We start from the raw sequence: 25,925 nt of genomic DNA on the forward strand, positions 1-25,925 counted from the left end.
CCAGGCAACAAGTCGGAGCAATCGCAGGTTTGTTTCCCTTTCTCTGGAGGAACCACAGCCCTGCATGTCTGCTAGCCAACGCCCAAAACAGTTATTCTCCCCATATATTGTGCCTGGCTTTCTAGTTGTTTACGGCGGGAGGATAATTTCCATAACAGCAATCCTCTGTGGGCAGACACAGAAGTTCCTTGTAGTGTAGTTTTACATTTGCTTCTCTGGGGCCCCAGACATTGGCCATTTTTATGGGAACTCTTGGCTTGGGATTCCTACACCATGTGGTGCTTGCTGTAAATTTGGACCCCACGATCATGCAGTACTGGCTTGAGAAAACCATTAACTTTGTTTTTCTACCCAGAACCACTCCAGGCAGATGGCAAGCTTCTCCCTATCAGGTGGTGATATTTTTACTGTTCTTTTTTTTTTTTTAATAAGCTACCTTTTGGGCATCTCAGCGTTGTGCTGCGGTCTCAGTGTGGAGCTTCACCAGTGTGATCAATCTGAGTTCACACCTCTTGTCCTGGCATGGGTATTAAAACTCCAGCTTTAGGTCCTAGGGGCTCCATCAGGGTAAAATCAGTATTTTTGCATTATGGAGTCTGTGCATATTTGATTTTTATGTGCTTGTAATGTTTTAGATAATTTATCCAGGTAATAGCTTAGCTTTATAATTCTAACTAAAATGTCTAATTGATGGCGATTTTATGTCGAAGTCTTGCTAAGTTTATGTGTAATTTGAGAACATTTAAGACAACTCAAATTTCCCAAGTCTATATACTTAGTTTTATAGGTAATTAAAGTTACGTAAGTTCTTGGAAACATTTTGTTGGTTAAGTCAGAACACAGTAGTACTTAAAATGGAAAGGAAACATACTAATTTATAAATAAAACTTAACAAGTTACAGGGAACTTAGTTACGCTACTAAAGCACCCTTCAGTTTTTTCAATGACTCACTTTTTAAATTAGAAAGATAAAATTTTTAAGCCAAACTTAAAGATTTAAGATCTACATTTTAAATGCATTACCTTAATATGTTAAATATTAATTTTATAAAATTACTTTGAATAGTCTCTTCTGTGCTCCGATATGACCCTCTGTGCACCAGTAGCTCACCTGAGCCAAACACAGATTGATAAATTGCTGTGACTTCGAATATCTTCGGCGTCACTAAATTGAGAGAGCTGTCGTCTCACTTCTGTTCTGCCCTATAGAAACGGCAGGTTTTTACTTAACCATCAAATCGTGATGCCGTTGACTTAGTCTGCCCATTACAACGGCTGAAATAATTGTTATACCCATTTTACTGAGAGGCTGATAGAGCTCCGAACACGACAGCCCCTCCGCCCCGTCATCGCCGCTGCCGCGTCCCAGCAAGTCTCCCTCCGCCGGATGGCCGCGAGCTCAGGGATGGACACTGTGATTGCCTGTTTCCGCACAGTTTCAGAATTTAGAACACACTGTTTTAAAACTATGTTTTCATTGGATTCAAAATCCTTCGGGGATGGGCTCCAGGGCGTGGAGCAGGGGGCGGGGCGGCAGGTTCTGCTCACGGGCACCTCCCCCCCCCCAAAGACAGGACTCTGCTGGCGCCTGGGGTCCCGTGGAGAGTCCTGGGCCGCTCACCTCTAGCTCCTTGGGCGGATCCGCGCCTGTTCACCCCTTTCTCCTCTCGGGGGCTCCCCTGCAGGCGTCCACGTTCAGTCCGGGTCCACTTGGCCAGAGGGGGGCAGGCCAGTCTGCTCAGGTCAGCCGCCTTCTGCAGGGTCCACGTGGCTTTGGGAAGCCCGTCCACCTGCCATGCCTGAGAGTAGGAGTGAGAGCCCAGCATCTCGTCCTGGCGCCGGCAGCGTCAGGGCAGCAGCAGGGCCCACGGCTGCCCAAGGGACTGGGCAACAGTCAGGGCGCAGGCGAGTTCCGTCCCGAACTGTGCAGAGAGGATGTGCAGGCGTCCCTCAGACTGTGTAGGGGAGTCAGGGATGTCGTCCCATCCCTGACCCTTGACAGGAGGAAGGAGCGGGGCCTTTCACCCTGTTACCCGCGGGCGGGGTGTGTGTGTGTGTGTGTGAGAGAGGCTGTGTGTGTGGGTGGTTGGGGGTAGGGGCCGGGGAAGACCCAGATGTCCTCCAGCAGAACACCCTGTTGTAGAGCTCTCAGCGAGCCCTGCCAGGATGCGCAGGCCCCGGAGCTGGCAGCTCCAGACCTTCCAGTGAGGATTCCTCAGTGCCCTTTATTCTTAGCTGTGGCCTTCAGTCGCCAATTACGGCACTGAATGCCCGACACCATCTTATTATCTTTAGTTGACACATTACATTCAATGACTCTGGGTATCTTAACAACGGAATAGACCTGACTGTCTGGCGAGCTACCAGGTGTACCCAGTTTCACACCTCTGAACCTCACTTGATCTGGGATGGCTTGTCTGGTTATGTTATGAAGGCACTGCTTTCACCTGATGGAATTTCAATCACAAGACTTGTTACAAGAAGCGGTGAGAAAGATGCAGCGGAGGCCACCCAGCTGGGCAGTCCAAACGGAAGAACGAGAGAAGCACGGAGGGAAGCGGAGGAGGGGAACTGTTTATTAGTGCCGAGGGGTTCCTGATCACAAGGCCGCCCGCAGAACGCACATCACTACTGACTGCAACCACACACGACACATACTGGTTGGCTTAGCAGCTTGTCTCGTCTTGACAGGATACTGATGTATCACCATGAACCACAAGAATTTACTGGTGAAAAGTCTGGCCAAGTCCAAACTCTGCTCCACAGCACATTCCTCAGACCATCGTTCCACATCCCTCTGACTGTATTCTGGCCTTTTCCTTAAAACTGTTTCCTAACATCTGTGCTACCAATGTTATTTTCTTAACGCATAATTTGTAGATAAAGAAACACTATCAAAATGCCAGTAGTTGGTGCTCTCTTATATGGATAAGAGATTTGACAATTCTCACCCTCATCCCCCTCAAGCCAGCACAAAAACGGAGTAGGAAGCAGCAAGGCTTCCTCAGGCTGAACCCGAGCCGCCTGCACACAAGTAGCGGCAGGAGGCGGCTCGGCTCGGCTCGGCGCCGCGCCTGCGCTCCCGCTGGCCCCCTCACTTGGACTTCTTGTCGCCCTTCTGGGGCTCCTCAGCCTTCCTCGCCTCCTCCTCGGGGATGAACACGCTGACGGTGAAGTCGCTGGTCTCCGAGCCATACTTGTTCTTCACGACCAGCCCGTACTTGCCGGAGTCGGATGACATCACCGCGCTGATGGTGAAGTAGGCGGTCTTGCCAGCCTCGAACTTAAGGCTGCAGTGCTCACTGGAGGCCAGGGGCTTCTCGTTCTTCAGCCAGGAGACCTCGGGGGTCGGGTCACCCCACACGATGCAGGTGAGATTAAGCGCCTGCAAAACAGGTTTTGTGAGAGGGCGGGAGATGGAGCAGATGTAAAGGATGGAGGGTAATGCACGCCTGTGAGTGACAGTTTGAACTCACACCTGAGTAGGTTTCTCTGGGGCCTCGACTTCCTGGCTTCAGGAACACTTACCATCGAAGCTGCACCAAGGCCTTTGCTTCAGCTCCCATAACACTTAGGTGGTGCGTTTTGCTCTCACGTGGCATTTTGGACTCTGTCTCAGGAGAGGAATCTCCCAGTTGTCACGCTCTCCGCTCACTGCTCTCTGCTCACTTTTGCACTTTGTTTGTGTCACACAGACCAGCAGCCGAATCTCAACAGCTACTTCAGGTAATGTGACTAATTTTCAAATTCCATCTTCCTCGTTTGATTTCTCCCCCAAACCCACTCAAGCTGTTGCAGCTGTAAAGGTGCCCTGCCAAGATGCGCTCCTGTTTCCTGACATTCTATTACATTACCATCTGTGCTGAAAGCCTCTTATTTTAAAAGCTCAATGGTTAGATCTACAGTTTTACTCTACCTTACTTTTTGGTTTAAATACTTTTAGATAATCATAGATTCATATACAGTTGTGAGAAATAATAGAGAGATTCAGTATATCCTTTACCCAGTTTACCCCAAGACTAACATTTTACAAAATTACAGTATAATATCACAGCCGGTACGCTGACGATGTAGTCCGTTGATCTTAGATCTCCCCAGTTCTTGTTCTTGTTTGCCTTTGTGTGTGTTGAGTTCTAGTCAATTCCATCACCTGTCTGGATTCGTGTATCCACCACCTCAGTCAAGAGACAGAGCATTTCCATCACCGTAAGGGTCCTTCCTGCTGTCCTTTTATGACCACACCCACTTCCCTCCTCCCAAGCTCGTTCCTAATTCCTGGCAACCACGATCTGTTCTCCGTTTCTAAAATTGTATAACTTCCAAAACATTACATAAATACCATTATACAATATGTAACCTTTCGACAGGGCCTTTTTCACTGAGCATAGCTCCTTGCAGATTCATCCAGGTTACTGCAGGTATCAATCATCTGTCCCTTTTTATTGCTGAGAGGCGTGCCATGGAATGTATATACTTGTAAGGATCATCTGCGCTGTTTCCAGTTTGGAGCCATTATGAAAAAGTTGCCATGAACATTTGTGTACAGGTTGCTATGTGAATATACGTTTTAATTCCTCTGAGATAAATGCCCAGGAGCACAACTGCTGGGTCATATGGTAAATGTGTATTTCATTTTTTAAGAAATTGCCTAACTATTTTCCCAAGTAGCTATATAATTTCGGTTTCCATTTCCAACAGCAATGTACCCACTTCTCTGCATCCTCACCAGCATTTGTTGTTGTCACTGTTTTTTATTTTAGCAATCTTGACAGGTGTCATATTTCATGTGGTTCTAATTTGCATTTCCCTGATAACCAAAGATGTTGAATTTACTTCACATCTTAAATTCCATGCTTGCATTTTTTCTTACTGAAGTCCAGAAATTGTAAGGAAAAGAGCTAGGGCTCACAATATACAGGGGAATGGATATCCTTCTAGTTAGAAGGGTCTTAAAAGATCACTTGTTACCTTTTCTGTGAGAGTATCATCTAGAATTGGGAAGATATTAAGAAATTTGTTTTCTTTCCATGATTAGTTAGCATTTCTTACTGAATTACTCTGCAAACACATTTCAGCAAGAAAAACATGAGTCAAACTATTGCCATTAAACTTATCCAAGCAGACCAGGCATACATTTTGGGGAACTGATTTCCTGGGGATTAAAAACTCTTATCAAAATTAAGCAGAACTGCCATACACCTTAGGTGTCTGGGAAAACTATTATTTATTCTATAGATTTGAATTATAGATCACAAAGTGCGTTCACATACTTTCTCTCTCTCAGTTCTCACTACCCTCCAGTGAATTGAACATTTTGAACCTCATTCACCGAAGAAAATAGAAAATAGACTTTAAAAACCAAAGTAACCTTTCAATGGTGGAACTTAAAATCAACTGGTCCTATTTTCTAGGCACGAAGAAACACAGCTGGATGAAACCCACCTCTCACTAACGCCTTAGACACGCCTTGTTCACACCTTAGTCCCAGTCTCCCACTGCACATCTTCACTGCCCTTTGGAGGTGGGAAGAGGTTCTGTTCCACTGCAGATACCCCTCCTCCTGTGACTGACATACTACACTTGTTTTAGTGAAACATAGGGACGAAGAAAGTGAATCTAGGTTAGAAATTCTGTCCATTGCGTTTCAGAGGTTATTATGGAGCCACGTTTAAAACCAAATGGAAAGAAGTCAGTTTTCAACTGAGATGGAGCCAATAGAAATTCACGGGGCAGCACATTTCCCTGTAAAGGTGAGGTGTCTCACAGATCAGCCCATTTTCCACTAGTGTCGGAGGCTCAGAGGTCTCTACGTGCCCACATCAGACAGACACACATCCTGATGCGGGGCCTACAGAAAAGTAAGGTGACTGGAAAACCGACTGCGTTCTGCACGCCATACATGGCTGTTCTGAAGTCAGGCCTGCGCAGCCGTGGCATTAGATGAAGACAGTGGGATGTAGCTTATGAGAAGGAACAAAGTCTGGGGTGCTGGAACCCCCTCCTGGCGGGGAAGAAGCGGGGACGGGAGTGCCCCGTGCTTACCTTGCCCTCCTGGATGGTGACCACATCGGGGAGACCGCCCACCACCCGGGCACGATCTGCAAGCACAGGCATTTCTGGTTAATCACTGACTGACAAGCACCAGCCATCACACTCCCAAAGCCCCCAGTGCAACTAGTTCTCCTATTTAGTCTCCCTCTCCTTACAGTTGTTTTATACCTGCTTTCAATACGCAAAATAAGAAAATGATCCGGTAATTCTGAATGTTAATCTTCACACGCAGGTGCCTCTATCTGTACCTAAAATATCAACCTGAGATCACTCTGTTGTATGAAGGTCTGCTCTGTGACTTTCACGGCCGTTTTCAGCCCCAGCTCTCCTGCAGCTCAGTGTGGGCTCAGACAGAGGAGAGAGAGCAGATTTCAGCCTCTTTCATGCCCTTGTCTCTGATTCAGAAAAGCTGCATAATTGGAAACTTATGTGCCAGGGAGACCTGAAGGCTGGCAAAGATGTGGGCTCCTTGGGGTCTTCCCTAGAGAGCCTCCCTTTCCTGTCTCTGGGGAGTTCTTGGGAGCACCATGTGGGGCCCCTGTCAACAGGTGTGTGAAGGGCGCTGAAATCCAGGGCTGACTGCTCCTGCCCAGCATGTCGGCCCCCGGGGAAGGACACCTTTCTGCCATTCACTCAACACTAACTCAGCAGCCACCGCCCTCTCACTTTTAGGCCTACGTCAGCTAATGCAGGACTCTAGAGCCTTATTTCTGCCATTCCCTTCTCCGCAAAGTCAGGCTGACACTTTGAGTCTTGACTGCCTTCTCCGGCTGATTCCATGGCACTTACACCACTCATGGGCCCACCCTTTGGCTCCCTGCACTACTTGCTGTGTGCTACTTGGTGAGTCATGTCACTGTGGGAACCTCAGTCTCTTCATCTGTACAATGGGAGAGTGGTCTTGCATTAAACCTGTGGACATGAAGCTTCCAAACTCTGCTCCCCAGCGTCCATGGCATTCATCCCAACGTCCATGACGATAACTCAGCTCTTACCTACTTTATAATTGGGTCTGTATGGAGGAGTTTCTTTGAATTAAGGGTTCTGTGCAAAAGTTTAAAATCATGGAGTGAAAAGGGCTCTCGGGTCTCTTCCAGCTCTTTGCTGCTGTGATCCAGAGACTGCAGAAAGGAGCTGGCAGACCAGGGGGAGGGTCAGGCTCCTCGCCCACAAGAGAGTTCAAGAACCGGGAGGGGCGGTCGGTGGCTGTGGGCCCTGGCTTTGCTCTGGCTCGGACACTGTCCCAGCTCGCCCTCGTGCTGGCCTCTGCCCCATTCCTACCAGCGGGAGCCTCAGAAGCCCTGGGCCAGAGGGACCGGGAGCCACTGACAGGCACTTCTCACTCCTCTGGGTTCCCTTCCACCCAGCTCAGGACCTACCCTACAACTTTAACCCTCAACAGGTTTCAAATTCTGTTGCCACACTGAGAAAGAACCTGAAATATCACGATAATCAGTCCGTGACTCCTGGGATCCTGTGGACTCCAGAAATCTCTGTGTGAAGCACAGCTGAGAGAAGTCTGGAGTGAGCACATTTCTGGGTACACAGACTTGACCCTTGGGCGCTGGTTCACTCGGCCTTATTGGGCCCCTCAGGAAAATGGAACTACTTGTTGGGGGACCTGTTATAGTGACTTATCTGATGTCAAATTTGCAAAGTTTCCTGTTTTTTCTTTTCTTTCACACGTCTAAATTTTACCTGACACTTGGCGCCTGCTGTAAGCAATTAACAACCTGTTGTGTGATCTGTAGCCCAGAGGTTGCTCAGGACAGCTCAAGTCAAGGCTGGGCGCCCTTCTTACAGTGAAACCCAAGACCTTTTCATAGACATTCTTACTCAGGAGACTAAGTGAAAACACATGCAGGGCACCTAAGATTTTTAAAAAATAAATAGAAAAACAAAACAAAACAAACGCTTTCACTCTCCTCCATCTGCAGTCTTAATAGAAACATAAAAGTTGTGTTTTGAAACCACGCCAGGAATAAACGTGCAGGGGGTTACTCACTTTTCTCCGCAATGGCTGCTTGTCTGTGGTTGAGAGAAACAAACAAACACGCAAACAAAGAAGAACTCTGTTTTAGTTGTCGGCCGAAATAAAATCGCACAACGTAAGAGTTATGTGTTGTTTCCTTTGGGGCAAAATGACGACTATAGTCCAGAGACAGCCTTTCAGAGAGCTCTGAGGAACTGCTCCGAAGAGGCAGGGGAGGTATGTCAGTATTACACATGATTGCAGTGAAGGGGGGACGTGCAGTCAAGCACACATTTAGGCAGAGGCTGCTGCTAGTCACGAGGAGGAGATGTCACCATGAATGATCTTAGTTCTTTTCTAGATACGAAGAGATGCAAGAATTAGAGCTCATAAAATCTTCTCCAGAAAACATCTAACTATCTGAAGGCCTGTTCTGCCGGTTTTCCCGGAGCAGAGAGCCTCATTCCTGACCTCCACCCTGAACTCCTTTCAGGGAGGGCTGGAGGTCATCGGCTGCAGGGTCTTATGATTTAATCCAGGCAGTGGTAGGTGTCAAGTGCCAACATGATTCAGTCCCTGTAGAGGCAGATGGCAAGTGCCAATTTTCAGTTGGCATAGTGCTACTTAGAAGTAGCTAACCTTGACTGCATTTCATTTTTTCACTGCTCAGCCACTCAGCCAAGCAGCGGCAAGTGCCACGTGGACCGCGCTTGCTGCCACGTGCAGACAGGAGCGGCACACGTGTTCAGAGATAGGAGTGCACGTGGTGGCATTTGCCGGGAAAGAGGGACTTACTTTAATCTCTGGAATTCAGCAAAGGCTTCCTCGTACGCTTGAAGAGAAAAAAAGGAGAAGTTAGAATTTTCTCACCCAGAATTGGCCGCACACAGGGGTCAATTAGAACTCCCAACCTGAGGGCAGTGTGAAGGGACCGACCTGGACTCCGCTGGCTTTGAATGAACCATGCCTGGGCGGTCCCTCTACAACCTACAGACATAACAGGAGAGGCACCTACTTTCTAGGTAGGAGGTATGAAGTAGTGGATTTTAGAAGCTCTCAATCCACTGAGAGGCCTTCAGCCCTCCACACAGAAAGGCAAAGGTTAGCTCTGCCAAAGATAAAATGGGAAGGGAGGTCTGTTTCAAATAAACACTGGTTCTCTACCGAGCATCCTGAGCACCAAAAAAGCTTTTCTCTTATTAAAAATCACTCCACACATGGCAGCGTCCTAGCTAGACAGTTGTTATGTGGTCCAGCCAGTCTGTCTGTGGTGAAGAGCACGCGCAGTTACTGCATGGCGGCGGGAGCCAATGCTGGCCTGAAGCAATGCTTCTACGCTGAGCAGGAGACGGAATAAAAGACAGGGAGACAGACGAGCAAATGAGAGCTGTGGAGTTCTAACATAAATTCTTTTTCTGAGCCTGCAGAGGCAGGCACTTTAAAGATTTCAGGCAAAAAGAGAGCTTCATTTTGACATCTCTCCCACCTGGCCTTTAAGTGCCTCTGTGGTCTGGGAATCGTAATAATTTAACATCTAGAAAACATTTACATAATACTAGTCCCTCCCCCTTCTTTTATGGATGGGAAAAGCGAGCATGGAGTCAGGCTTGAAGGAGGTGGACTAGGTTTGCTAAACCAGGTCAGCGCTGCTCCTTTAGCTCCTGCCTCACTAGAAAGCCAAGAGCACAGCTGAGCCAACGCACTCGGTGCCCGTGGCAACCCTGGAAGACAATCCAGGGCCTTTTGCTTAAGGGGGATTTGAGAATGGGGTGGTGAGTGAGCTCTGGTGGGCAGAGAGTAAAAGTAAAATGTAAACAAGTTTTAAATTTATCTACCCACGTCTTGCCTCCCTTTTCCTATTGTGTTTCCAAGTGTGAGATGGACCGCAGAAGCAGCCCCCTCCCGCAGCCCTGCAGGGCGCGACCCAGGCAGTGCGGCCTGGGGAGCGAGTCCCTGGGGGCAGCTGCTCCCGTGCCTACAGAGACCCTTCAGGGAGCCTGTCCAGTCGTGACGGGGGTGGGGAGGGACTCAGCACAGAACAACCCTAAGCAGGGTGGAAAGGCTGCTCTCTAAGTTATGAACCTCCTCTGAGGATTCAAACACCAAGAGTCACTGCCTTTTAATATACAAAGTAGAGGAAAAGTCAGCCCAGAGCCTCCTTTAGTGACTTCACATAGACTCTTTCTTCCTTGAAGAAAGAACAAGATGAGCGTAGTACCAGGAGAGGGAGAAACAGCACAGGGGTTTTAACTTTTTACTCGGTTTTTTCTTTTTTTGGTGGGGGAGGTACTTAGGTTTATTTATTTATTTACTTTTTAGAGGAGGTACTGGGAACTGAACCCAGGACCTCGTGCATGCTAAGCATGTGCTCTCCCACTTTGAGCTATACCCTCCTCCCTTAACTTTTTACTTGTGATTGTACATCTTTTAACTTTTAAAATTTTCATTAATGCTGTGCCTCGCCTTTCCTGTCTGTTCTTAGATGGAAAACCTCCTTCCACCTCGCTCATTCCTTTCTTCTCCTTGTCCCTGTTCCCTCCAGAACCCCCCATTCTCCCAGCCAATGACCCAGAAATCTGAGGCCACTTTTCTAACTTCCTTCTGTTCTCCTCACTATGAACCTTTGCTTGTTCACATCTACTCCCCTCTGGTTTCTGAAGAAAAGTTATCACTGCTCCTTCCCAAAGCCAACACTTGCCCCTCTCCCTGGATCTCCAAGCTTCCCTTCTTCCGAACTCTGATCCATCCCTCATTCCCCGTCACTCACATCTTGGATCCTTCCAAATCAACTGATTTCTGGGACTCTGTGAACATGTTCACACTTCAGTCACCATAAAACGATTCTTTTTCAGTGTCTGCTCTTGCTCAAGTGATAGTAAACCAACCCGCCCTTCTTTGTAAGCCCCTTGAAAGAGCAGCGCGTTCTCTCCACGCACACGGCACTCGTCTCTGACCCTCTACCCACTGAAGCTTTGCTTCTACCACCATGGCTGAATTCAAACTGCTTTATTGAAACGTCCAACCATCTTCCAATAGTCAAATGTAATGACCTCTTTCCACCCTTTGTTCTGCTTAGAAAGCCCACACCTCTGCTGTAGGTGCTGCTCTGCAGAACATCCGATTACCTTGTCCTGAAAGATCCACCATCCTCTGGTGTCCGGTTTTGCCATCAAAGAGCTCCATCACGTACTTCCCTTTGTCGTTCGGAGTGGGCTCATTGATTTGCAGCCAGATCTGCTCCCCGGTGACCCCATTCTTAACTCTGTCTGAGTACTTAATAGCATTCCCGCTGTTCACATCAACAGAAAACATCGTTATCGTCCGCTTTCATCCAGAGCTTATCTTTACTTTGTCTCTTATTGAAGTTTTACAGACTTTCAAATAACATGAGATCCACATCTGTTCCCCCGCTTCAGAGAAACTGTGGGCCCTGAATCACAGCACGCGGATTCCAAGGCCTGAGTCGGGGCCGGCAGTCTGCATATGCAGCTCCCAACAGCAGCCTGGGGCCCCGGCAGACTGCAGCACCAGAGCTCCAACACGGTATTCATTACCTCTGGTTTTGCTTGGGTTTATTTGTAGGACTAGGGAATCTTTACAGTGAAAAGGCCAAAGTGCACATTGTATGACTGCATATTTCACGCAGATGGTCTATAGCTATAAATGGGATTTTATGGGCTAGTTAAAAGCAGACCTAAGGAGGTTCGTCTGTGGCTGGCATCTGTTGACACTCACGGTTACAAAGCTATTTAAAACAAATGTGGACCTGCACTCGGTTGTAAGGCCAAAAGTAAACGAGAAGCAGAGCTGCTGCCAAAATGAATGAGGCACCTTCTCTGTCCCTGGATGGGAGTTCCCCCGTGTGCTACAGGAGGTCACGCGCAGACCCATGCACTGCAGTCTTCACAAGAGATAAAAGCAAACAGACCCTTTGTTTTGTGATCGGACGGTCCAGAAATGCTGATACAGATGAAGTAAGACAAAGGCAGAGGCAGTGCACTCTCAGTGATGCTGATACTCTATGAAGAGTTTGTAAACATGCGAGGAAATGAGAAAAAAAAAAAGGCAGTATACAAAACTGCAGTAACAATTATGAATAGAGACAAGACAGGAAGGAAGTGCCCCAAAATGTTCATACTGTGGCTAGGGAAACCATGGATAATATCATATTACAAACTCTCTAGTGTAAAATACGATATTAAGTATATTTTCTGGAACAAGCACATATTATGTTTGTAGTTGTAATAAACAAAATAAACCTAAACAATGAAGAACAAAAAATCTCCATCAAAAAATTTCAGATTTCAGATAAATATGCAGCATTTTTCTTATATACTATATTCTTTAAAAGCTGTTAAAAATTAAAGTGCCATAAAATGCAGGGTAAAGGAGCCCACTCATACCCACAGACCGTAGCCTGAGCTATATGTCCCAGAGTTAGAAGGACAGACAGTTTTCCGCTTTGCTGAGACAAACCTGTTTGAGTGTTTTCATCTCTGGCTGACACGCATAATAGTACCTTATGTTTGTAAAGTACTTCACGGTTTACAAAGTGCCACTAATTCTCTCGTTGGGTCCATCAGTGTTATGAGATAGAACAGGAATTATTGCTCCTCTTTTATACGAGAGAAACGTGAGATTCAGAAAATTAGGTGACTTGCCTAAGATCCAAGGGAAGGCAGGAGCAAAGTCAAGACCCAACCCATTTCAAGGTTCTTCTGCCTTACAGCGCATACATACATGACCACAGGTAAGTCAGTCAGTCCTTGCTTCCTGACCCTCTCACAGGCACCCGTCCGTGTGCACACAAAACACTCGTTCAGCTGACTACACCAAACAATGTGAGAAGTTTACAGCTTGATAGTCTGACAGTAGCTTCCTCAGAACCCCGTGTTCTAATCTTTTTGAGCAAGAAATTCCTTTAGAGATGATGTAAAGGCTTTTGATTAATGATTCAACTAATTTATCATCCCTTATTCTTCAGACTGATGTATCAAAATGTCCTAGATGTTACAGAGGAATTTCCTATAATTTGATCTATTTTAACTTGTAATTACTTTCCTAAAATGTATTTTGAAAGAAACAGAACAAAGGAATACAACTCCAAGCATTCAAAATGGAATTTCACTTGTTCTCAGTTGTTCTTTCTAAAGAACTCAGGAAATGAATAGTAATAACAATAAATGTAATGACATACTGTTCTACATAACAGTAAAGCCATTTATTTTTATTTATGTATTATTGAACTATATAGTTGATTTATAGTGTTGTGTTAGTTTCAGGTGTATAGCAAAGTGATTCAGTTATACACATATATATTCTTTTCCATTATAGGTTTTTACAGGATATTGAATATAGTTCCCTGTGCTATACAGTAGGCCCTTATTGTTTACCTATTTTATATATAGTAGTGTGTATATGTTAATCTCTAACTCCTAATTTATCCTTCCCCCCACTAAAGTCATCTTACAGAAAACACAAATGACTGTTTTGTGGGACCCATTTCTGGTTAAATGGTCAATCCAGACTTTTAATGCAGCTTGAACCGGGGGCAGTGCTGTGATGGGGTGCTCTGGATCCAGGCTGCCTGGTTTCAGCCCTCCACCTACCACTTAACTGTGTGACCTTGGGCAAGTCACCTTCCTGAGCCTGAGCTTCCTAGTCACTAAAATGAGAAATGTGTGCCTCACAGGCTTTGAATATTAAATGAATTCACACATCTAAAGGGTTCAGAGCAGTGCCCAGCATACTGCAAATGCTCACTGGAGGGAAGATGTAAATAAACACTGTTGTCCGGCTCCTCCCAGTGATGCCTCAGTGACCTACTGCTCAGGGGGGCCCAAAGGGACTTCGGGAATGAGTGTCCGCTGCATCCCAAGAGTGGACTGAAGGCGGCTGTGCCCCACCAGATCTCCATGGCAGCCTGCTGTTCTCTTTCAGCTCAGGAAATTTCAAGGAAGCACAGAGGTTAAGGACCCTGTCAATGGTGTAAATGGGAGAACTGGTTTGACTTAGAAACCTATTTGAGCTCTTGGAATCTCCAAGGGAATCTTAAATGTAATCCCTCTATAACTGCACAAAGGAGGTGTGGGATTAGAACAGCTCTTCAAGCTCAGTCTAGTTCAAATACACATTCCCAAAGTCATCTTCAAATCTCCAAAGCCTTCCGAGGGTGGACGGGAAACATGCTAGTGCCCAACTGCGCCAGTTGCTGCAAAGGACAATGATAAACTCAGGCACCGCTCTGGGTCAGGCTTCTTGGGTCAACGACCATTAACTCACACGACAGGAAATTTGGTACATGCTGCTTCAGTTTTGCACAGCATGGGTTAGGCGTGTGTAGAAGGAGACGATAAGAATCTGGCAAAGCAGAGAGCCCAAGCTCGACTGTCTGGAGGTGGAGGTCACATTACAGAGGCGTCTACGAATTATGATACGTCCCAGATCACAGAGTCAGGTGCTGCCAGCCACCACCAGCCTCATCGTGCACGTGCTGGGGCAGAGCGCTAACCTCACACTGAAGGAACAGCCTGGCTCTCTCTGTCCTCTCACAACATCAGTAGGTAAGACAAGGCCTTACCTGGGGGGAACAGAGGGTCGTTGCTCTTTTTCCCAGTTCTTCCCCGGAGTGGAGAAAGAATTTTTACACAGCAGTTAAGTTTTTATTTACTTACTTGTGGGACCAGTTAACTTTCAGATCGTCCAGGTAGTAAGTAACTAAAGAGTACAGCCGGATGCCCTCAGCCGTGCTCTGGATCTTCAGGTTTGTCGCAGACAACGCTGACAGAAGAAAACACATGTTTCACACACCTGTAAGCCCATCCGGGAGGAGAATGAAGCCCTGCCCGGCGAGGACTCACCTATTGCTTTACAGACTTCAGTCATCAGCTCTTTAAAGGCTGTGGATAGAGATTCACAGACAAAGCTTTAGGACAAAAATGTTCAACGGCAAGTCAGATCGCAAACTGTGAGTCACACGTGCTCTCAGAAACATCCTGTCTGGTGACGGGTATTGGTCACCAGGAGAATTTACTGACCAATTGGTAACAAGTGCTCTTTGAGGAGAGAACTCAATTTTTTTTTACCAGTTTTAAAAGATTCCTGCTCTTTGATTATTTCTGTTCCCTTGAATTCTTTGTAACTGTCACCGAATTTACATTCCAGAGAAAGAGCCACAGTGAGATTTCCAGGAAGGTTCTCGAGTTTAGGATTCTCGTCTTCTTAAGTCCCAGGAAGGTTCCCTTTACATTAGAGGAAGTTTTCTTATCTGTGTCATCAATTCATGATGAATTAGCCACCTAGGTTCCCTGGTATTTCTCAACCTCATGATGCCTTTTGCCAATAAACACATTTAGTCCTGTCTGCACCAAGAGCAGGAAGGTAACACCAAAGGCAAACTTCTGCAGTTTGCTAGCAATGTTGTTAAAGATCTGGTTCAGGAACAAAATTGGAGGTTTGGGCGTCACATGTAGGGTTTTGTTACCACGATATACTTGTCCTCAGTGGTCTCTGGAAGAAGGAAGTTGCTTTCTCACTCTGCTTCTGAGAGGCTTTGAGTTTCATATTTAATCTTTCTTGCCAGGTTTAAAGAGTGGGCTATTTTGAGATGCACTTTTCATGGTAGTTTTTGATCCTGGAACTTTTTTTTTTATAGGATTGAAACAAAAATGATGACTTCTATTGAAAACAGACCTCTTGTGGATTGTGGTCTATAAATTCTCTGAGGATCAAAACTACACTTCTGATTTCAAGGAAGACTAAAAGTGAAGTATTTTGAATAAAACAGTAGTTCACCCTGCTGGAGTTTCAATTAGAACAAAATCAGTGGACAAAAGATCAGCATGACCTTGATCATTCAGCTCAGCCTCACTCAGAATCCTGGCAACCTGTATCTAGAACACACAGAACAGACCCCAGCAGTTGGTGGACTGACCTTCATCCACAAGCTTCAATCTGCTCTTATCCTTTCCTCGGTCGTCTGTCAGGATAACTTCATAAATCCCAGCATCTTTCTTGGAAAACTAAGGGAGGGGGGAAGAGTTGCACACATTGCAGCTTATCAGAGCCTCAGAGTACGGTGTTTGCATTTTTCAGGCCCTGTGATTTATAGAACTGCCATCAAAACACACTGAACAAGCCTCAAGCCCTGGGAGCAACGAACAGTTCACGGATGAACCATCCAGCATAACACGGCCAGTAAGCAGTCCTGACTGCTCACCCCTTAAGGGCTGAGGCTTAAAGTCCTTATCCTTTACTCTGCCTTCATATTAAAAGCTAATGATCGCAAGTATTTGAAAGGTATGCTCTTTTAGACAAAAAGTAGATAAAAATCTATACTTAAATGAATACAACGTCTGATTGTCTCTGTATTTTAGGGAACAAGGTATCATGAGGCTTAAGAGCAAACAAAGAAGGGTCCACTTAACTACCCTGCCACTCACCCGTCTATGAAAAAATGCAGCCCAGAGAGGCAAGAGCCGTGGTATCTCGCCAGCACTGGTTGGATATCTGACAAATCCACACGTCTCGCAGGGGAGAGAAGCTTTTGTGTCCTTGCTGTTTGGGTGATGTCAGGGCAGGGATATGCCCAGGGCAGAGGACCACGTAATCTAGTGTTTAGAAGAACGTGGGGCACAGAACCTACATATTACATTTCACATTCATAGTCACCTACCTCTGTTATTAGGAGGGTACATATACCATCCTTAAAGTCATGCTTTTCATCCACCGAGATCTCCCTGTCATCTTTATACCACACAATATGAGTCTCTTTCTTAATGTTTGCCACCTAGAAGAAAAACCGTAGTTATACTTCTTGAAATAAAGGAGTGCCACCCTTATGAAACTAAATAATTCTTAATGTAGCTTTGGATATAAGGAAAAGGTATAGATCTCTAGAAGAATCAATTGAAAGCTATTTTTAAATTGACAGAGAGTTTAAAGTAATGTGGATATAAACAAATAAACCTAAATCAATAGCATTTCTGTTTCAAGCAGAAAAAAAAACTGACTTTAAAATCATCTGCTGGACAAGAAAAGGAAGCATAGAAACATACACACTAACATACAGACCTAGTAAAATAAAAATTTGAAAACCGAAGGAAGACAAGTCCCATCAAATTAAAATATAGTCTGTGTCACAAAGACAAATGACTTCACCAAAGTGATGGGGTGAGCAAGCCCCAATCTATAGCTAAATATTTTTAAAAGACAAATAAAACTTAGTGAATAAATGTGGAGAGGAAATATGTTTTAAATTTTTTAATTAAATTTTCCCCCAGTTTTATTGAGATATAGTTGATATAACATATCAGTTTAGGATATACAACATAATCATTTGCTATATGCATATGTTGTGAAATGATTACCACAGTAAGCTCAGCTAGCATCCATCAAGTCTGGTTTAATAAATTAATTGCTTAGTAATTTTTAGGAAACTCATTTAGATCCTATATCCACACATCATATCATAAATTTCAAATGGGCTAAATGACCTCATATGATTAAAAGGATCTTAAGCCTTATCTACAAGGCTTGCACTTTTTTATGAAGAAGAGCATATTCATGTGTTTCTTGTGTAATTAAAATTGGACAGAAAAGTAAAGACGTCCCACAAATCAAGAAAACAATCTTAAATAACTGGACAAATGTACAAACAATTTCCCAAAGAGGAAATATAATTACAAAACAAACACATGAAGAAAATGTCTCATCTCATTGAAGACAAGGAAATGTAAATCTCGATAAGTTAAAAAGTTCCAGCTCACGCAGCTAAGGGAAGAACCCACAGTGGTAAGCACAGGGGAACTGATACACACAGACGTTCTTAACGGTCCTGTAACCTGGCTCCCAGGTTACAGAATGTTACTGTGTGACCAGGCGACATTGCTTATGACAAGAATGGCCCCTGACTGGGGAGCTGCATCTGGCCTGGGAGGGACTAGAGAGGGTCTCCGTAGCTTTCGGCTTCCCTGGATATATGGACTCCTGTAATCTGGGGTTGTCCTCTCAGGGACGCTGGAAGTTCCGTCTGCGGAGTTGTTACAAGAGGTACTGGCTCTCTGGGGCATGAGGGTTGTTTTTAAAGCCATGCTGTTTCCTGCGTCTGCTCCAAGTGTATCTCATCTCCTTGCAGTTGAGCTGTCACCTGGGGGTGGGGAGGGACTGACTCCAATGCGGGCTCCTGTAGGAGAGGGAAGCCTGGCATGGCCTCGTGGGTGAGCTGGGGTTCCAGTCCATATCCTTTTGAATAGACTAGTTCCAAATGGGGCCCAAGACAGTCTCAGAGTCTGAATGTTTAGCTGCACGTAATCCATTAACCATAATGCAACGTGTAAATCGCTAAATGTACATAAATTGCTATCATAATGAAACCAAGGACTGTGGGAGGACAGAGGAAGGGTCGTTCTACCTGGACTGAGAAGAGGGAGGCCTTACAGAGGAGATGACTCAGATGGGCCTTGAAAAAGGATTTTTGTCAGAGAAGCTGAAAGAAGAAGGCCACTTGAAGGCATTGGAACAGCGTAAACACTTAACATCTGAATATTCAGAACCTACTTCCAGGCTCCTGTGGTTGTTCAGGATCTGGCTTACGGTCCAGCTCTCCTGGGAAAGACCACCAGAACAGGGCCCCCAAGCCCGCCTCCCAGGAGCCAAGCGCAACAGGCAGCACAGGGAGGGGGACGAGCGTGCGGGCCTCTGGGGGGCAACATGCAGGAGAGAGTGAGTGGGGGGCAACACGGCTGTGGACAGTCAGGAGGAGAGGCCGAGTGGGTTTTAGCTGCTGCCTGAGAAGCTGTTTTCTAAGAATGTCTGCCATTTTCTCAGAGGCTAAAATCGATTCTGGTGGGGTGCTCACTGTTTCTTTCACTTAATCTGATCCAGCAGAGACCGGGGCACTTGCGCTCCGGCTTTTGTGATGACAACTACATGCCAAATGCCAAATCCATGCATCCGCTTTGGGGTCACTGTCCACCACCACGCCCTTCACACTCCTTCCTCAGCCGGCAGTTCTCATTCAAAAAAATCGATGACTCATGCAGCTCAACAGCCAAAGACCTAATAAGACAATTGGTCATGAGCTGCAAAGTCTTTACCAAACCTCGCCCCTCATGGGAGCACAGGGGTTTCAGAATCAGCTGCAGAGCTGCCCACGACTCCAAGGCACACAATTTAGATTAAAAAAATTGCTCAACTTCCACAGAAACACAGTGTGGCTGGCATGATTCTGGAACAGATCTACCACTTAGAATGTAACAAAGACAATGCGAGATTCTTTTGCGATTAATAATTAAAAAAGAGTCGGTGGGGGTTGGCGAGGGATAAACAGGCAGAGCACAGAGGCTTTTCAGAGCAGGGAACATACCCTGTATGGTACTATAGTGACAGATACATGTGTTTACACATTTGTCCAAACCCGTGGAATGTACATGCCAAGAGGGAACTAAGCTGTGGGCCCTGGGTGACCTTGTGTCCATGTGGGCTCATCACTGGTCACATATGGGCCACTTCGTGGGGGATGTTGAGACAGGCTACGCGTGTGTAGAGACGGGGGTACTTGGGAAATCTCTGTACCTTCCCTTTAACTTTGCTGTGAACTTAAAACTGCTCTAAAAAACAATCAATAAAAAAAGAGTCTATCTTTATTAACTAGGGCATAGGCAATGAATAAAAACGATCATCTTGACTTCCACATTTTCACATTGTCTTATTTTAAATATTTGATTACATAACCTTCAACAGTAAGGACGTGTCACCTATCATTCTGGTGCAAATGGAGGAGATGAAAAATGGATCTTTCTCTTCTTCTCACATTCTATTTTATCTTTATTTTCCTTGTATCAAATATTAAACATGTGTCTACCTCTTACCTTGCATTTCAATAGGACATTACATTCACCAGTCACTTCCCAGCTCAAATACTCAACAAAATGTGGACCTATAAAATTTTAATAATATTAGCAATCAGAAATATTAATTATGAATGCAAAAATCCAAGCTCATTCTTAAATTCCAAGGTAATTTATGTTTAAAGTGAACTTTTTAAAATTTCAGTTTTAGCTTTTTAATATTTTAAATTGATACATATTTAATAATAAATATGTCCAATTATTTTTATTTACCAAAGCATTACTGACATAAGCAATAATATTCATTTTAATTTGTTATGGACTTCACCTTGGAATATTTTGTTCAAGAAGTGGAAGCTCTTCTCTATTCACTGCCCATTTTTACCTTGTTTCCTGATCCATTCTTGCCGCTGGAATTCAGCTTCTTTCTGGAGCTTCTTATAAACTGAAAATTGAAAATCAAGGAAGTATGAAGTCGAGTTGAGTGGTATAAATGTACATGCCCATCGCTGTGCTGAGCGATTTACATTCATTATTATTCATTCATTCACACATCGTGACCACCCTATTTGTTTTCAGCATTCATAGATGAAGAAAAAGGCTTAGAAAGGTTAAGTAGCTTGTCCAAGGTCATGAAGCCAGGACATAATGAAGCAGCATTGGCTATTGCAAGTGTAGAGATCTGGCCAGCCTTTCTATTGCTTTATTAAATATACATTTTAAATCTTGGTGGCTCCCACACTGGCTTATGACACTTGACATACAACCTAATTCTAATGTATGATTGATTGGTCTGGCAGGCTCTACTTTTGCATATTTTCTTTTTAATATAAGTACTTTAAAATAAGTACACGTTACAAAATAGTATCATAGTTTGTTTCTGAGACATACATACAGTCTCGGTTATACTGCAATATCCTTCACTGGAAAATTTTAGTTATAAATACTTTTTGTTTATGACATAATTTAAGTGCAGTCTTGCCTGTGGGCCAATGATAACTCGTGTCTTTTAAAATTAACGTTCTACGGAATGAAATGCTATGGAAAGTATTAACTGTAAACTGTGTTTTGAACACTGGAATCCAATCAAGATTCCTGCTTGGAATCCAATCCAATTCCTGCCACCGCCCATGTGACCGTTTTTGTACAATGGAGTGTTTGCATTGAAGGGAGTAGCAAAGTCTTTGAGCTAATGTTCCACAGAACGCTTACCATCACCAATGAGAACTAGAGTAGAATGACCCGTTGCTCTTCCATCTTGAATCTGGAAAGTGTACGTCCCCTCATCCTCATCCTGCAGCTTTTCCATAAACATTTCAATGATACCAGTGTTTCGGTCAACATGCATCTTATATTTCTTCAACGTGAAGAGGAAAAGAGAGACGGATATGATGACAGTAAGCCTCACAAAACACACACACAAACGCCAAAGTATCATACTTTAATAAAATTCCTTGTTAACATTTTTTTAACTGAGCAAGGTTTCAAAATCTTGTGCCCAGAAAAAGGAAAATGTTAAACGGAATATATGACCTTGACCAGAATTGATTTCTCAGAAGACTGACATTTAGTTTTTAAATATAAATAAAGTTTTGTTACCCCAAATCACAAAATGTTATTTTTAGGTTCCTTCCCATTTTACTTTCTGGATTCCATCGTTTTCAATTAACAAAGCATAACTGTAAGCAGCGTGAGGGAAGCATTGTCTGGTTCACGGCTGTGTCCGTGGCATCTAGCACATGCATGGCACACAGCAGCCAATTAATATACACCTGCTGAATTAACAGGTGCATAAAAATGCTTCTAATGCAGTCGAAGTCCTTTTGTTCTTAATGAACCAAAATTGCCCTGTTAGGCTGTGCTTATTTTATCATATTCCTTAGGCAACTTTTTTCAACGTAAAAGTAAATCTCAGTCCTTGGCCATACAAGCACAAGCTCCATGACGGATCTGAATTAATGAAGGTTTCCTATGAAATGTCACAGAATGAAGGCTCAGGTCTGGGATCAACTCTGTGGTGCCATTCATACCCCAGAGCTTTCCCTGCAGGGAGCCAGTCTCCAACTGAGGCCACGTTTTTGCTTAGCTTGTCCCTACCCTAGCTTGCTTCCCTCACCTCCTACTCTTGGGAGTTCTCCCCCATAAACCACCTGAAGGAGAAACCCTATTTCAGATTCTCATTCTAGGGAACCTGAAGTAAGACAATAATTTCCACCCAATGAAATAGTATGAGAAGAACCACTGTAATGACAATGAACAGCTATTCAAGTTCTGTGTGTATGTGTGTGTGTTTATGTGCATGCACAGTAACATGCAAGCCTGTGTGAACATGTGTGCCTCCACACACACGTGTGCACAAGTGTTCCCTTGGTGGCTGTGGTGGCAGAGTGATGCCAACAAAGCTCTTCCTTCCTCTCCACTGGCCTCATGGTGATCACACAGAAGGTTCTGAGAACAGGGAGGAGATGCGCCACAGAGGACCCACGTGTGACTTGTCCCGGCTCGCACACCGTTACCGTACAAGTTGAAAGTGAATATACTGCTCACTCTTCTGCCATTTATGTTACTCATCCTCCCTCTCACTAACGAATCCTCAGATGGTTTAAAAACACGTTTCGATGCAAGGAGAACAGTTGTTAATGATGGCCACAAACCACACCTCTCCCCCATCTTTTCCATCTCCCACTTACACCTGTGAGAACACAGGTAGGAGCCAGCGCGCCTGAACCTAAGTTGTTCAGTCCCACCGGGCACCAGCCTGATCCGGGCTTTGCAGATGTCTGGGGAGGACATATCAAGTGCTGACACCGTAACTCTATCTATAAAAACTCTGTGTACATTAAAGGCAAAGAAAATACTAAGTGCAGATATACACAATCACCTGTGTCAATAAGACACAAATTGACATACACAGAAGTGTAGAAGACCAGCAAGTATATATGAATATGTGTACCAAAAAGCTGTAAGAATTTGCTATTTCTCCTTTCTGAGTCTTTAAAGCTTTTTACAACAAAGATGGATTTTTAACCAGAAAAGCAATGAAAGATATTTTTACTGCATTTTTTTCTGAGCCATTAGAACAATTCTTCCCTTTGAAGAACCAAGACCCCACTGCAGTCTGTGATGTGAGTATCTGAGTTCAGGCAAGGGTGTGGGTCCCTTTGCCTTCCCAAGAGAGCAGCTTTCTTCATGAGGGACCAACTTCCTGATTTGCCTGAGACAGTTTTGGTTTATAACTGTTGTCCTGGAAAAATTATTCCTAGCATCCTCGTTCATTCTCAGAAGTGTCTCAATTTTGGATAATATGATATATTTTCTTCCACACTTTTCACGTGTGAAGTGATTTACACTCCCCCACCCCACATCCAGTGGTTTTCATAACAGCTTATCTGCATTCTTCCCCGGCACATTCTGCAATGATATGTTTAGAAATCTAAAAAGTGTAAAACCTACCGGCCCTTCAAAAATTTCCTTGTCATTAAATATGAAGTTGACTTTGGCATTGCCAGACAGCTTCTCAGCCTGCATCCAAAACCGGACTTGGCCTTTCTCCAAAATTTCAACTGCCAACTCCGATTTAACTGGGACAGCTATGAAAAATAAAAATAAGAGTAGTGATTATCCTGGTAACCAATTGTACTGACACAGATTTTTCCAACAAGTGGAAAAACAACAGAGACGGTGGTGTAGCATCTTGCTTCTTGCAAAGCCTGGAGGCAGTGAGAGTGTTGTAGGGGAGAGGCTGAATATTGAGGGACAGAAAAACTGGGTTCTAATCCTGACTGTCACAGATGTCTTAACTGTAAAAATGAGGAAGATGGACTTGCCTCCACACAGAAACGGTCCATGTCCGGGTTAGTGTCAGACTACCTGGGTTTAACCCCAGGTGCCAGCTGTGTACCACTGGTCTAGTTACTTAACCTCTCTGTGCCTCATGTTCTCCATCTCTAAAATTAAATCCCCGTAGTAATGACCCTTTTTAGGTCATTGCGGAGTTTAAATGTCATATTCCATTTAAGCATCCTATAAACAGCATATAATAAGTGCTCTATAAATGTGGCTATTAATATTTTGGTGACTCTTTCTCCAGGGGTTTAAACAGCACCCTACAACCATCAATGGTAAAATACATTTACACCTAAGAGGACACACCAAATAGGCGTAATTATATGTGCTTATGTATACCTCACACACACAGTGTATACACGCACAAGTGGGATAATGACCAACGTCTGCTAATGACGAGATGTATTATGCAGGATGTTGTCAGTACTGAAATAGACTTCCCACCATCCCCCCCAAACACCTTGAATTCTTGATATAAATACATACATGTGTGTGTACATATATATTCAAATACTGCTTCACTGCACTGCAATTTAGTATTACTACTGGCAAGACAGACTAGATTATTTTCTATTTTTAGCTTTACATATTTTTATTTTTTCCTTCTACTCAGCCCTAAATTTCCTTGGGCTTTTTTCCTCTGGCAGTTTACTTGCTCCAGCAACATATCTGTTATTTGTAAGTTTAGGGCATATGTTTAGTGGTTTTCAAAATATTTTTGAAAACAGCTTAAAATAGGAGAATTTGCTGTGCCAAGGGATAAAGGAACACCACACTCTTTATGACACTCTATAAGAAATGAGACCATTTAAAAACTTACAAAATCTCAAGAAGATGACTTAATTATGTGTCAGCGTTTACTAAGAGGAAGTGGTATACATGGAGAAATGGAATATGCAGCTTGGACCCTATCATCAGGTCTCTGAAAATATTCACATGGTGACCCAGCTGATGTCACAGTGGTGGGGAGAGAAGACACTGGAGCTGTTATAGCTACAACGCTGCTTCAAAGGGCTAACGGACGCTCCCTTGGGGTGGGAGTGTTACACTCACATGTCGGGGTTTTTAACACATTGTCGGGTTCTCTCTGTGCCGACGCAAATGCCACACAGGGTCTCTAACAAAAGGGCCCCTGAGCTTGCTGCTCCCTCTCTCCTAGAACCAACAATCAGAGTGCTTAGGCTCACACAGAATAAAATATCTCAGCGTAAACCACAGTGACAGCAGGCAACGCTGTCTTCAAGTCCATCCCATCACTGAGCCTCAGGGAAGCCAGCCGGGTGCCACCAATTCAGGAGGAACACCCCAACTTCCCTCTGCTCCATCCTCTGAGCTAAATGTGAATGCTGTCTGCACCAGCCATCCCCGAGACACTTTGTCAGTGTTTACTGTCTGACGAGCTAGATTAGTAGGTGCTGCTGTTTCTCTCCGCTTGTACCGACGTTCGCCCATAGACAATGCGGACATTCACTGGCCGTGTTCCACACAGTGACCGTCTCCTCCACTCCCTGCTTCACAGCCCTGGGGGCACGAAGGGAGGACAGCTGTGCGGCTGGCAGACAGCTCTTCTGCAAGTGGATTTTTCTAGGTCACTGTTCTGTTTCAATTAATATTTATATTTTTCCTGAACAGTTGAAGGATCAACCAGTGCCCTGCTGACGATGGCGCCTCTCTAGGGGGACTGCTGTAAGCGATTACAACAGCCAGTCCCGGGAAAGGAACCAAGGCAACGGGGAACCTGGGATGAGCTGCTCAGGTTCACAGAGCACAGAACAAAGAGAGTCCAGGCCAAACCTCTAACTTCCATACAGTTAAAAGAATAACTTTAAGGCACCGTTCATGTATTACCTTTCCAGTTTTATGGTGAAGAAGCTTACAGTGAGAAATGGTTCCCCCAAGAATTCAGAGCCTGCACTCTGCACGTACTCCCCACAGGCACCCCTGTGTGCTTTGTGGAGAACAGCTGGTCTTGAGAACATCATAGCTGAGGCCAGTAACCACCAACACCCGGCCTCATCATCCAAAAAGCATTCCTTGGGAACGTAAGAAGTCAGGCAACTGGTTTCAGAGCAGTGTTTGTTTTTAATCACAGCCCTGTTGAGAATTTTGGGAAAGCTATAGTTTCTCTCCCTAAAAAAATGCACATGTACAAACACACGAAGTTCTGCCTATTGTTTGAGGTCAAGTATAGTTTCCTGGGTTCCTAA

At 44.7% G+C, this 25,925-nt stretch overlaps 1 protein-coding gene across 4 annotated transcripts in view; it reads right to left on the reverse strand.

The window, feature by feature from the left end:
* Window positions 1-2,557: 2,557 nt before the first annotated feature.
* MYOM1 (myomesin 1) overlaps window positions 2,558-25,925 on the reverse strand; it is a 121,817-nt gene continuing 98,449 nt past the window's right edge. For 3 of the 4 annotated variants that reach the window (XM_072949167.1, XM_015239970.3, XM_072949169.1), the window contains 13 exons: window positions 23,326-23,462; window positions 21,085-21,229; window positions 20,258-20,317; window positions 19,894-19,961; window positions 16,698-16,811; window positions 15,957-16,044; window positions 14,884-14,922; window positions 14,698-14,803; window positions 11,149-11,312; window positions 8,819-8,855; window positions 8,057-8,079; window positions 6,043-6,098; window positions 2,558-3,385 (listed from right to left, as the gene is read on the reverse strand). In XM_072949167.1, the coding sequence (XP_072805268.1) occupies window positions 3,095-3,385; window positions 6,043-6,098; window positions 8,057-8,079; window positions 8,819-8,855; window positions 11,149-11,312; window positions 14,698-14,803; window positions 14,884-14,922; window positions 15,957-16,044; window positions 16,698-16,811; window positions 19,894-19,961; window positions 20,258-20,317; window positions 21,085-21,229; window positions 23,326-23,462 (1,328 nt within the window). In that variant the 3' untranslated portion in view covers window positions 2,558-3,094. The other variant, XM_072949168.1, reaches the window with a different exon arrangement.

This window comes from Vicugna pacos, chromosome 24 (genome assembly GCF_048564905.1).
Source record: "Vicugna pacos chromosome 24, VicPac4, whole genome shotgun sequence".
Taxonomy (NCBI): Eukaryota; Metazoa; Chordata; class Mammalia; order Artiodactyla; family Camelidae; genus Vicugna; species Vicugna pacos.